This window comes from Schistocerca nitens, chromosome 2 (genome assembly GCF_023898315.1).
Source record: "Schistocerca nitens isolate TAMUIC-IGC-003100 chromosome 2, iqSchNite1.1, whole genome shotgun sequence".
NCBI lineage: Eukaryota > Metazoa > Arthropoda > Insecta > Orthoptera > Acrididae > Schistocerca > Schistocerca nitens.
In genome coordinates, this window is record NC_064615.1 from 395,776,780 (window position 1) to 395,789,282 (window position 12,503).

The following is a 12,503-nucleotide window of genomic DNA, read 5'->3' on the forward strand; positions in this document are numbered from 1 at the left end:
CATGTGTGTGAGGGAAAGTGATGACGATGTCGGACGATTGTGCTGAGAGCAGTTAAGACAGTGAACGGCTTTATCCAACCCATGTACATAAGGTATGAATGTTTTTCCTAAAAGCTTTATTAAAATATTTTTTTCATAAACACTTTACTTGGTATGGCCAGTCTGCATTTATATCTTCTCTATTGTGACCATCTTCAGTTACTTTGCTGCCCAAACAGTAAAACTCATCTACCGTCTCTAATGTGTAATTTTGAACCTAATGCCCACAGTGTCACATCACTGTATTCGACTACATGGTGCAAGATATATGAAACTGTAACTAAAATAGCCGGACGGTGTGGCCGTGCGGTTCTAGGAGCTTCAGTCTGGAACCGCGTGACCGCTACGGAAGTAAGTTCGAATCCTGCCTAGGGCATGGATGTGTGTGATGTCCTTAGGTTAGTTAGGTTTAAGTAGTTCTAAGTTCTAGGGGACTGATGACCAGAGATGTTAAGTCCCATAGTGCTCAGAGCCATTTGTAACTAAAATAGATATGAAATATGGGTAATACACAGTCTTTACAAGAACGAATAAAGAACAACAATAATGGAAAATCAAGAGAGCGGTGCTCAGAGTAAAAGGGCGTAAAGGAGGAATGTACTCATTCTGCTCTACTGTCCAGTCTGTACGTCCTAGAAGTAAGGTACAGGTGTTGGATTCAGACTGAGTTTGAAAGGACGTCAGTGATAAAATTCGTTGGTGACATTGCTATCCTGACTGAAACTGAGGAAGATTTACAGGATTAATGTAAAACCGCAGAAGTTGCTGTTGAGAAACGAAATGAGTCCACTAGCGGTTTCGGCCGTTTTCAAGTGCTTCTGAAAACTGCGATAAGTCTGGTAGATATATAACCATTGCTATATGAAGGCTGAAAGTGGTACTGGACTCAGTAAGCAGCAACTGGAGCGGTTTCTCATTAATGAAACAAACAGTTGCGGAATCTGAACATGGAGAAACTAAGAATTATAGAACCTCTTGCATCAAATGAACTGTATAATTAGTACAGAATATAAATTGGGGGTAGACTAAAGAAAGATGGAAGTAATGACTAGTAATAGAAATCAGAGTAGGTAAAATTTAACATCATTATTGGAGACCACGAAGTAGACGATATGAGGGAATACAACTACTTTCGAAGTAAAATAATTCACGATGAATGGAGCAAAGAACACACAACATTAGCATAACACAGGCAAAGAGGGTATCCTTCGTTAAAAGAAATCTACTAGCACCAAACATGTATCTTCGTTTGAGAAAGCATTTTCTGAGAATGTACGTCTGCAGTACAGTAGTGAATAGATCAGAATCATGGACTGTGGGGAAACGAGAAAGGAAGAGAAGTGAAGTACTTGAAAAGTGGCATTACAGAAGGCTCCTCACAAAGTGGCCCGATAAGGAACGTGGAGGTTCTCGTTTGAATCGGTGACATGAGATAGTGTGTGGAAAACACAAACACTAGAATAACGGACAGGATTATAAAACACGTGTTAAGACATAGGGGTAAACATCTATAATACCGAAACGAATCTTAATGGCAAGAAGTGTGTGAGAATACAGAGACTGATATATATCTAACAAATAATTGAGATCGCTGGCTGTAAGCGCCTCTATGAGATGAAGCGGTTAACACATGAACGAAGTCATAGTGTAGTACATGGAACCAGTCAGAAGACTGATAACGCTAAGAAAAAGAAAATTGTGGTCCCATAAGAAGTAACTTCAGCCCATCCATCTTGCTGGTCTTGTGTGTACATCATCTCAGACAGGGCCTGCCAGAAGCAGCAGTGTGTAACCATCATCACCAAAACCGCAGCTATAGTCACTCTTTGACGCCAGTAGAGTTTAACCGCAGAAGAGAAACGAAGCCTTTACACATGAGGGTCCACTATGGAGCCTAAAAGTTGTCATAATACCTGAGAACAAGCTGTTTTAGTATTTTACAGTAAGGAAAATCTGTTCAGAGAGTTGTTGAGAGGTGGAGGTGCGGGATACTTACTTGTTGTCGACGTTGGCCGTCGCCTCGTCCAGCATGAGGATGCGGTTGTCGCGCAGGATGGCGCGCGCCAGGCACACCAGCTGGCGCTGGCCCACGCTGAAGTTGCTGCCCTGGTCCAGCACGCGCGTCTGCAGCCCCAGGCTGTCGTGCAGCGACTCGCGCAGCTCCACCTGAAAAACAAGCTTGTCTTCATTTCTCCTTCACAAGTATGAACCACACCTGAATATACTGCCTATTTCTGTTTACTTACAACTGGTGAGTAATTCTGAACATGAGGCAAACTGCCTGTGGAAATCTGCGAGCATGAGAGGCAAATAAAGTACAGAACATTTACTAACGACTGCCTTCGTCGGAGAACGTGCAGCTCTGACAACGGGCGCCGATAATTCTATACTACTGGCCATTAAAATTGCTACACCAAGAAGAAATGCAGATGATAAACAGGTATTCATTGGACAAATATATTATACTAGAACTGACATGTTATTACATTTTCACGCGATTTGGGTGCATACATCCTGAGAAATCAGTAGCCAGAACAACCACCTCTGGCCGTAATAACTGCCTTGATACGCCTGGGCATTGAGTCAAACAGAGCTTGGATGGCGTGTACAAGTACAGCTGCCCATGCAGCTTCAACACGATACCACAGTTCATCAAGAGTAGTGGCTGGCGTATTGTGACGAGCCAGTTGCTCGGCCACCATTGACCAGACATTTTCAATTGGTGAGAGATCTGGAGAATGTGCTGGCCAGAGCAGCAGTCGAACACTTTCTGTATCCAGAAAGGCCCGTACGGGAGCTGCAACATGCGGTCGTGCATTTTCCTGCCGAAATGTAGGGTTTCGCAAGGATCGAATGAAGGGTAGAGCCACGGGTCGTAACACATCTGAAATGTAACGTCCACTGTTCAAAGTGCCGTCGATGCGAAAAAGAGGTGACCGAGACGTATAACAAATGGCACCCCATACCGTCACGCTGGGTGATACGCTAGTATGGCGATGACGAATACACGCTTCCAATGTGCATTCACAGCGATGTCGCCAGACCATCATGATGCTGCAAATAGAACCTGGATTCATCCGAAAAAATGACGTTTTGCCATTCGTGCACCCAGGTTCGTCGTTGAGTACACCATCGCAGGCGCTCCTGTCTGTGATGCAGCGTCAAGGGTAACTGCAGGCATGGTCTCCGAGCTCATAGTCCATGCTGTTGCAAACGTCGTCGAACTGTTCGTACAGATGGTTGTTGTCTTGCAAACGTCCCCATCTGTTGACTCAGGGATCGAGACGTGGCTGCACGATCCATGCGGATAAGATGCCTCTCATTTCGACTGCTAGTGATACGAGGCCGTTGGGATCCAGCACGGATCCAACGGAGAGCAGTGCGCTTCGTTCCAGGATCATTTAGTAATCGCGAAAGCGTTACGGAGATGATAGATAAACTCCAGTGGAAGACTCTGCAGGAGAGACGCTCAGTAGCTCGGTACGGGCTTCTGTTAAAGTTTCGAGAACATACCTTCACTGAAGAGTCAAGCAGTATATTGCTCCCACCTACGTATATTTCGCGAAGAGACCATGAGGATAAAATCAGAGAGATTAGAGCCCACACAGATGCATACCGACAATCCTTCTTTCCACGAACAATACGAGACTGGAATAGAAGGGAGAACCGATAGAGGTACTCAAAGTACCCTCCGCCACACACCGCCAGGTGGCTTGCGGAGTATTGATGTAGATGTAGATGTAGGCGTTCCGTACTACCCTACTGAACCCACCGATTCCATATTCCGCTAACAGTCATTGGATGTCGACCAACGCGAGCAGCAATGTTACGATACGATAAACCGCAATCGCGATAGGCTACAATCCGACCTTTATCAAAGTCGGAAACGTGATGGTACGCATTTCTCCTCCTTACACGAAGCATCACAACAACGTTTCACCAGGCAACGCCGGTCAATTGCTGTTTGTGTATGAGAAATCCGTTGGAAACTTTCCTCATGTCAGCACGTTGTAGGTGTCGCCGCCGGCACCAACCTTGTGTGAGTGCTCTGAAAAGCTAATCATTTGCATATCGCAGCGTCTTCTTCCTGTCGGTGAAATTCCACGTCTGTAGCACGTCATCTTCGTGGTGTAGCAATTTTAATGGCCAGTAGTGTAACTAGGGAGCTTATACGTGAGACGCTTTCGTCTTGCACGGAGACGCACGTTGCTATATCTCCAACTACACTGAGGTGACAAAGGTCAAGCCGGCCGCTGTGGCCGAGCGGTTCTAGGCTCTTCAGTCCGGAACCGCGCTGCTGCTACGGTCGCAGGCTAGAATCCTGCCTCGGGCATGGGTGTGGGTGATGTCCTTAGGTTAGTTAGGTTTAAGTATTTCTAAGTCTAGGGGACTGGTGACCTCAGATGTTAAGTCCCATAGTGCTTAGAGCCATTGGAACCATTTTGACGAAGGTCATGGGCTACCTCCTTATAACGAGTGGGACCTGCTTTTGCCCGGCTTTGTGCAGCAGCTCGACGGGGCATGGATTCGACAAGTCGTTGGAAGCCCCTGCCGAAATATTTTGACCCGTGCTGCCTGTATAGCCGTCCATAACCGCGTTAAGTGCCGGTGCACGAACTGACCTCTCGATTATATCCCATAAACGTTCGATAGTATTCATGTCGGGCTTTGGTGGTGGCCAAACAATTCCATACAATTGTGCAGAATGATCTTAAAACCAATAGCGAAGAACTTTGGCTCATTGACATGTTTGGGAATTTGAAGCCCATAAGTGGCTGAAAATGGTCTCCAAGTAGCCGAACATTACGATTTCAAGTCAATGATCGGTTCAGTTCGACCAGAGGACCCGGTCTGTTCCATTTAAACACAGCCCACACCATTATGGAGCCACCACCAGCTTGCCCAGTGCCTTGTTGACTACTTGGGTCCATGGCTTTGTGGAGTCTGCGCCACAGTCGAACCCTACCATCAGCTCTTACGAACTGAAGTCGGATCTCATCTGACCAGGTCACAGTTTACCAGTCGTCTACGGTGCAACCGATATGGTCACGAGCCCAGGAGAGACGCTGCAGGAGATGTCACGCTGTTAGCAAAGGCACTCGCGTCGGTTGTCTGCTGTTGTGGCCCATCAACAACAAATTTCGCCACACTGTCCTAACGGATACGTTCGTCGTAAGCCCCACATTGATTTCTGCGGTTATTTCACATAGTACTGCTTGCTGTTAGCACTGACAACTCTACGCAAACGCCGCCGCTCTCGACCTTCAAGTGAAGGTCGTCGTCCACTGCGTTGTCTGTGGTGACAGGTAATGCCTGAAATAAGGTATTCTCTTTTAGAAACTGAATTGTAACAGTAAACCAGACCGTAAGGCAAAATTGCCTGTCTTGTAGCGTTGCCACTGGAATAGGACGAACATATCCATGGGCCTGCTAATCACTGCACAAAGCGTCGATCGTCTTCACACCTTCCTGCATTTTGGAAAAGTTTTCCAGCGTTGGTAGTTCTGTGTGTACAACAGCTTCATAGATCTTGCAACGTCACAGACTAACTCATTTATATATACAGTGAGTAGTAATGGTCCAATAACATCGCCTTTGGGTCATTTGACATATCCGAAGATTCCTCACTGTCAAGAAGGATCCAGTTGTTCTATTTACTAGGAACTCTTAAATCCTATCACAAAGCTAGTCTGATACTCCGTAAGCTTCTCCATGCGTATTTTCTTCACAAGGTGACAGTGCGGAACTGTATCGAACGCTCTCAGATGCTGTGACACGAGGAATATCCGAAGCAATCTCGGCCTATAGTTACGTCGACTACAGGTCGTTCTGCTCATCCACCTTTCGCAGTTGTACGGTATCGTAGCAAACCTCTCTTGACTGCTGCACACTAGAAGAAGAAAAAACTAGCAGGTAAAATAAAATGGGCAAAATTTATCCGTGACAAAATCTGTCACAAATGGAATAGTGATTTGCTATCTTCACTGATGACAGTAGATTGTTCTTGTATTCATGTAACGGTCATGTATGTAAAACCGCAAATCTAGCGACAATTGTCATTCATAGGTAATTCATCCATTACCCTGGAGCTCAGCACCTGAACGAAATTTCTGGGAGACCTTCATCTGAAACTCTTGTTCGCATTTTTTATTTTCTAAGTACTGAGAAATGTGTGCCCGCTGCATCTGTTACGTTTATAATCTCATGCTGCTATCATTCATTCGACATGAAAGCGACATCCAATTTACGCAAAGTAATTTGAGACCACATGGGTTGTTGCAACGACATGTGCTCTCCGCGGTGTGTAGCACCTGTCCTGTACAGTCTGGATAAAAATGTCCAACAGTGAGCTCAAGTGGAAGTAGTAACTGGTACGGACTGTAGAGTCACCCACAGCTTTTCCACAAGAAACTTGGGAAATTTTACTACAGAGTGCTATTTGCCACTGGCATGGCCATCTGCATGCGGGAATGCAAGTCTGCGTAACCGCCAATGATGATAAAATGGGAAATGGTATGACAGTTAGGACACCTTCTGTTAGAGGTATCTGCCTTGGTTTTGATACGATATAATTCCCTTTTCAATGTGCAGTAAAATAGAACATTACTTGCAGCTGTTGTAGTGTTTTTTTCGGATAGTGTACAAACAGATGGTAAAAAACATGCCGTTGTTTAGGGAGCAAACTAAGAGTACATGAGCATATGTCACCTCGTCAAGAGTTCTCCAGAGGACTTCGTCAGAAAATTCGTCGAAGGGGTCCAGGTTGAAGCGCAGCGTGCCGGCGAACAGCACGGGGTCCTGCGGGATGATGGAGAGGCGAGCTCGCAGGTCCCGCAGGCCGACCTTGGCTGTGTCCAGGCCGTCGATCATCAGCTCGCCCTCCACGAACGCCAGCCTGAAGAGCGCCGAGATCAGCGACGACTTGCCGGCCCCCGTGCGTCCCACCACGCCCACCTGCGAGGCGACACCCCTTATAACACGTTTATTTTGCTTCGCAGGAGTTCTCTGTCTAATTAGTGATAAATAAACATAGAATTCTGTACAAAAACTCTCTTTTCATTGCTTCATGCGCATTTCGAAACACGTTCGTCCATTTTTAGAGGCTGATTTCACTTAAAACTTATTTTTCGCCCTTGATGTCTGCCTTTGCTGCAAAAATGTACTGCTTTACGTTTGTGCTTGTTACTAACACAACACTTAACCTGTTAATCATACAATGTAAACTTTCAAGGCCGGTGTTGTCTTCACTTAAAACTTCCGGGCTGATAGGCCGTGGTCGAAGTATAAAACTGTCTCCTGACGTTTCGTCTTCGACTGCGGGAGACATCCTCACATCCTCGGAGGTAAAGCGGCGACGGAACGTCAGGAGACAGTTTTATACTTCGACCACGGCCTATCACCCCGGAAGTTTTAAGTGAAGACTTAACCTGTTACATCTGCACATTTGATCTTGGCCCATAAAACTAAAATTGAACTCTGTCAGAACAGCCCTCGGAAGACCCAACGGTACAGATCGGCCGCCGTGTCATCCTCGGCCGATAGGCGTCATTGTATGTGGATACGGAGGGGCAAATAGTCAGTACACCCCTCTCCTGACCATTGTCAATTTTCGTGATCGGAGTCACTACTTCTCACTCAAGTAGCTACTCAGTTTGCCTCACAGTGACTGAGTGCATCTTACTTGCCAACAGCGCTCGTCAGACTCAGACAGTGACCCATCCAAGTGCTAGCCGAGCCCGACAGCGCTTAACTTCAGTGATCTGACGGGAAACGGTGTTACCACTGTGATAAGGTCGTTGGCCCGTAGTAAACTTAAAAAGGGATATTTACTGTGTACATCACACTTCAGCGTATACCAACTGTGCATGTATAACAGGTCAAGTGTTTGTTAACCATGTGTATCTGGCTTTAAACGGTGAAACATCCTGACACATTAATACTGTGTGCTGCAGCGACACTAGAATCCAGATCAGTGCATTCTTAGAATAATGCTCTTCTAACGTATCATTTCCAGCCCATGCCCGTCAGTTAGTGCTCATCGCTCTTGTGAGGACTGCCGTTATTCTTCCTGGAGATAAACAGCGGGGCTCCCCTAATCCGGCTGAAGTGAGGTGGCTCGGGCCAATCTTGCGATTTTTAAAGGCGCGTGTTTCCCACACGATGGATGGCGTTTCCTAATATCCTTAAGAAACAAACTCCAGAAACTGTCGGCAGGCAGCAGCACGCGTTAACAGGAAGTGGCCACTCGAGGTGTCTGCTTGCTGGAGTGATCCAGAATCCCGTATGTTAAAATATTTTGTTGGAGCATTTGGGAGAGGGCAAAGTTGAGTGCTCGATCGGCAGCTCCGGTGGCGGAGTTTTAATCCCTCTGGGGTGGAGCTGTTGTGGAGGTGTGCTTCGAAAGTCTGTAGTCAGGGATCAGTGAAGTTACTCTCTCTGTGTCGAGAGTAGAGGAAGTTTCCGGACGTGCGATCCAGTACGCGTGGGTGGGAACAGTTTTGCTCAGTTTCCTGTTTTCAAGGTGGGTGTTGCTGTTTAGCGGACTGTTTAGGAAGGGGCTGCCTAACAGAGCGCGGCACAACTAGATATCTGAAGGTGTTGTCTAGCAAATGAAGTGGAGTTGACGGGGGATTATTAGAAGTTGTTCTGGTCGAATAGAAATTTAAAGTGTGCACTCCTTGTTTATGTCCTTATCCTCTTTGACTTTAGACTGTGTTGTTTATAGAGCAGATGACAGAAACAGATTGGTGATAGTGTTGTAACCGACAGTGATGCTCGTTTTACAATCCAGCGGCCGAATTTGGGATATTCTTGAAACTAGTCAGACGGGAAAGGGGATTGATTAGGGATATAAGAGAAGTGAACATAATAGCCCTGTCTCGTGTGTCAAAGCAAGAAAAGTGAGTGTTTTTTTACCTTGATAGTATATATGCAGCATTGAAAAGAAATTATTCAGGTCCGCTTGCAAACATTTCAGAGGAAGTTTATGGTGGAGCACTACGAGGCCTGACTCACTTCGTGCACTACGAGTTTATGGAGACTGGCCGTCGCTGCGACGGGGACTACACCAGATGCTTATGGAATATCCAAGACGAAGCACGAGAGGAAACGTTTCGATCTTACCATCCGAACTAATCTGGCACAGCTTAGAGACTAACCGAAAACTTCATTTTTGCTGTAATCCTTTCCATCTTTTCAAGTTTCGCAGAGCTTCTTCTGGGAGTCTGTGAAGCACGAAAAGTAAGACAGATTTTGGAGTACAATTCTAATATAGCTTTGAAGCGGGCCTGGAGTGTGCCTGGATACTTCAGCCGATAAGAGAATACCAAAGGTATAGATTGTAATTCCATTTAGGTGCTTAGTTTTAATCTATCTTGAAGTTTCATTTGGGTGCACTTTCCGCTTAAGAGTGGAAGTTTCAGTCTGTGCGCCAGTAATAAAGAAATGCTTCCCTAGTAAAGACGCACGAAAATCCAGCAGGAATAATTAGTTTTAAGAGTAACTGCACCTAGCACTTGAAGAAAAACCCACATCGTTCGAAATACATTGTATAGCAATGAAAATGGTTTTGTGACTGAAGATTCTATTAATTTATCACTGAAAGAGTAGAAACTGGAACAGCTCTAAAAACTTCTGGTACTGATAAAGTGAAACGATTTATACACGTCTTCTGCTGTTACCTTTGGTCAAACAGATTACTGACTCACCTTCTCCCTGGGTTTAATTCGCAGATTCAAGTCTACAATGACATAGTCTGACTGAGGCCCGTATTTCATGTAGACGTGTCGGAAATCTATTTCTCCATCTGATGGCCACTCTTTAGGTGTTTTCTTGTCTGAAATCAAAAAACGTGTAACTATATTAGCAATATGAAATACTAACATGTTCTTACAGTATCATTCTCTGTATGTTGAAATGCGTCATCTCTTATTTCCTCCTCTTAGAGACTTCCAGTTGTTTTAAAATCTTATATGGACGAAAACAAAGTCTTTCATGACTTCTTGCTGCGTAAATTCAGGATAGAACCTCCAGTTTTCGACGATTATCTCAATCGTCTTTGTCAACAGCAACCGACTATCTAAACTGCTGCTGTGGTGGCCTTTTGTACCACAAAAACGGCATCCGATTGGTCAATAATTATGTAATGCTGTTGCAGATGGTGTCAACGTCTCCTCCTCGCTCCCGTAGTGAGGTCGACATTGCGACAAATGTCCCCGCCTCTTCTCCGTATCGAAACAACGCTAAGATTATTATCTGCTGTAACGGTTGAAGTTCATCAGACACATTCTTATTTTTACAGCCTCTTTAATTACAGAATCCCAGTACTTAGGAGCAAGGGACAAAACTTTTGTTTCAGCAAACAATATTCTGTATTTTTGTAGTAAGGCTGTGCTCAGCAACTGCAAGTTTCTCCAGTTCTCGACTTTTAATATGCCTTTGATGTTTTGCACAGCAGTCAGAAACGGTACCGATGCACTGACCAATGTAATTGCTTCTGCACTCACAAGGGATGTTATAACTGCCTGAGATTCTGAGGCCGAGACTGTCCCTAACAGGGTGTAGAATCTCCTTTATCTTCTTAGGAGGTAGGAAAAAAGGTCTTATACCTCAACAAAAGCAAAACGAGGATAATGGAATGTAGTCGAATTAAGTCTGGTGATGCTGAGGGAATTGGATTAGGAAATGAGACACTTAAAGTAGTAAAGGAGTTTTGCTATTTGGGGAGTAAAATAACTGATGATGGTCGAAGTAGAGAGGATAGAAAATGTAGACTGGCAATGGCAAGGAAATCGTTTCTCAAGAAGAGGAAGTTGTTAACATCGAGTATAGATTTAAGTGTCAGGAAGTCGTTTCTGAAAGTATTTGTATGGAGTGTAGCCATGTATGGAAGTGAAACATGGACGATAACTAGTTTGGACAAGAAGAGAATAGAAGCTTTCGAAATGTGGTGCTACAGAAGAATGCTGAAGATAAGGTGGGTAGATCACGTAACTAATGAGGAGGTATTGAATAGGATTGGGGAGAAGAGAAGTTTGTGGCACAACTTGACTAGAAGAAGGGATCGGTTGGTAGGACATGTTTTGAGGCATCAAGGGATCACAAATTTAGCATTGGAGGGCAGCGTGGAGGGTAAAAATCGTAGAGGGAGACCAAGAGATGAATACACTAAGCAGATTCAGAAGGATGTAGGTTGCAGTAGGTACTGGGAGATGAAGAAGCTTGCACAGGATAGAGTAGCATGGAGAGCTGCATCAAACCAGTCTCAGGACTGAAGACCACAACAACAACACCTCGTCTTACCGGACTCTGCATATTGTGCTGGCCGTAGCACCGTAGAAAGGAAGGAATTCAATGGGCAGCTCACCACGTGAATGTTCAACATATTCACGGTTCCTCTTCTTAGAGAATGCTGACTTCATACCACGTGAACCATAACCGTTCTTTCGGAGCATGTACGTCTGATGATTAATTTCAGAATCTAGTTGGTCCTTGTCAGAAAAGCTTTTGCTGGCCACACGACGTAGAAGCCCTCGAGCACCCGCCTTGAACACAGGAATAGCACATACCCAAACATCCAGTTCACTGTCGAAATAGAGAAAGAAGGAAAGTACAAATTTTTAGAGGTTTTGGTACAATTTAGGTCGGATGGGCGTCTCGGCCACTCTATGTACCGCAAGCTGAAGCATACTGATTTATATCTTAGCGCCCAAAGTTTTCATCATCCAAGAGAGCAGTTTTAAATACGTTGCTACATAGAGCAAAAACTATTTCTGACGAGGACGATCTGCTTTCCGAAATTTCCTCTGGAGTACGTGTTCCCAAGGAAAGGCTATGATTGACGTGATATGAAGTCAGCGTTCTCCAAGAAGAGGAAACGTGAAAATGTTGAACATTCCCGTGATGAGCCACTGATTGCATTCCTTCCTTTCTACAGCACTATATCCAGAAAAATAGGTAAAGTTATTTTAAGACCCGGTATGAAATCTATTTTAGGGCATCCTAAGGAAAAAGACCCGTTATGAAGTCTATTTTCCGGCCTCCTAAGGAAAAAAAGGAGATGCTACGACCTCTTAAGGGCAGTCTCAGTTTCAGAATCTTTGGTATTTACAATAAAAATTGTGAGTCCAGCCATACATACCATTTCTGACTGCTGTGCAGAACATCAACGGCATATTAAAAATCTAGAAGTGGAGAAATCTGCAATTGCTGAGCACTGTCTTATGGACAAACACGAAATACTGTTTGACGAAACTAAAATTTTGTCTCGTGCTTCCACGTACTGGGATTTGGTAATGAAAGGGGCTGTAGGAATAAGAATATGAAAGAAGTACTTCAACCGCAGCAGATATTATCTTAGTAGTGTATGGAAGCGAGCTCTCGATGCAGTGAAGAAGCAGAGACATTTGTCACAATGCTGACGCTACTATAATCCCATCAAACACCTTATCTTCTTCAGAAACCTG

General features: G+C 44.8%; 1 protein-coding gene across 3 annotated transcripts in view; it reads right to left on the minus strand.

Moving 5' to 3' along the window:
* The window catches only part of LOC126236240 (ATP-binding cassette sub-family C member 4-like), a 352,061-nt gene that overhangs the window by 17,382 nt on the left and 322,176 nt on the right, over window positions 1-12,503 (minus strand). For all 3 annotated transcript variants that reach the window (XM_049945384.1, XM_049945382.1, XM_049945383.1), the window contains 3 exons: window positions 9,747-9,874; window positions 6,748-6,993; window positions 2,036-2,205 (listed from right to left, as the gene is read on the minus strand). In XM_049945384.1, coding sequence (XP_049801341.1) covers window positions 2,036-2,205; window positions 6,748-6,993; window positions 9,747-9,874 — 544 coding nt within the window. The remainder of the gene's footprint in view (window positions 1-2,035; window positions 2,206-6,747; window positions 6,994-9,746; window positions 9,875-12,503) is intronic.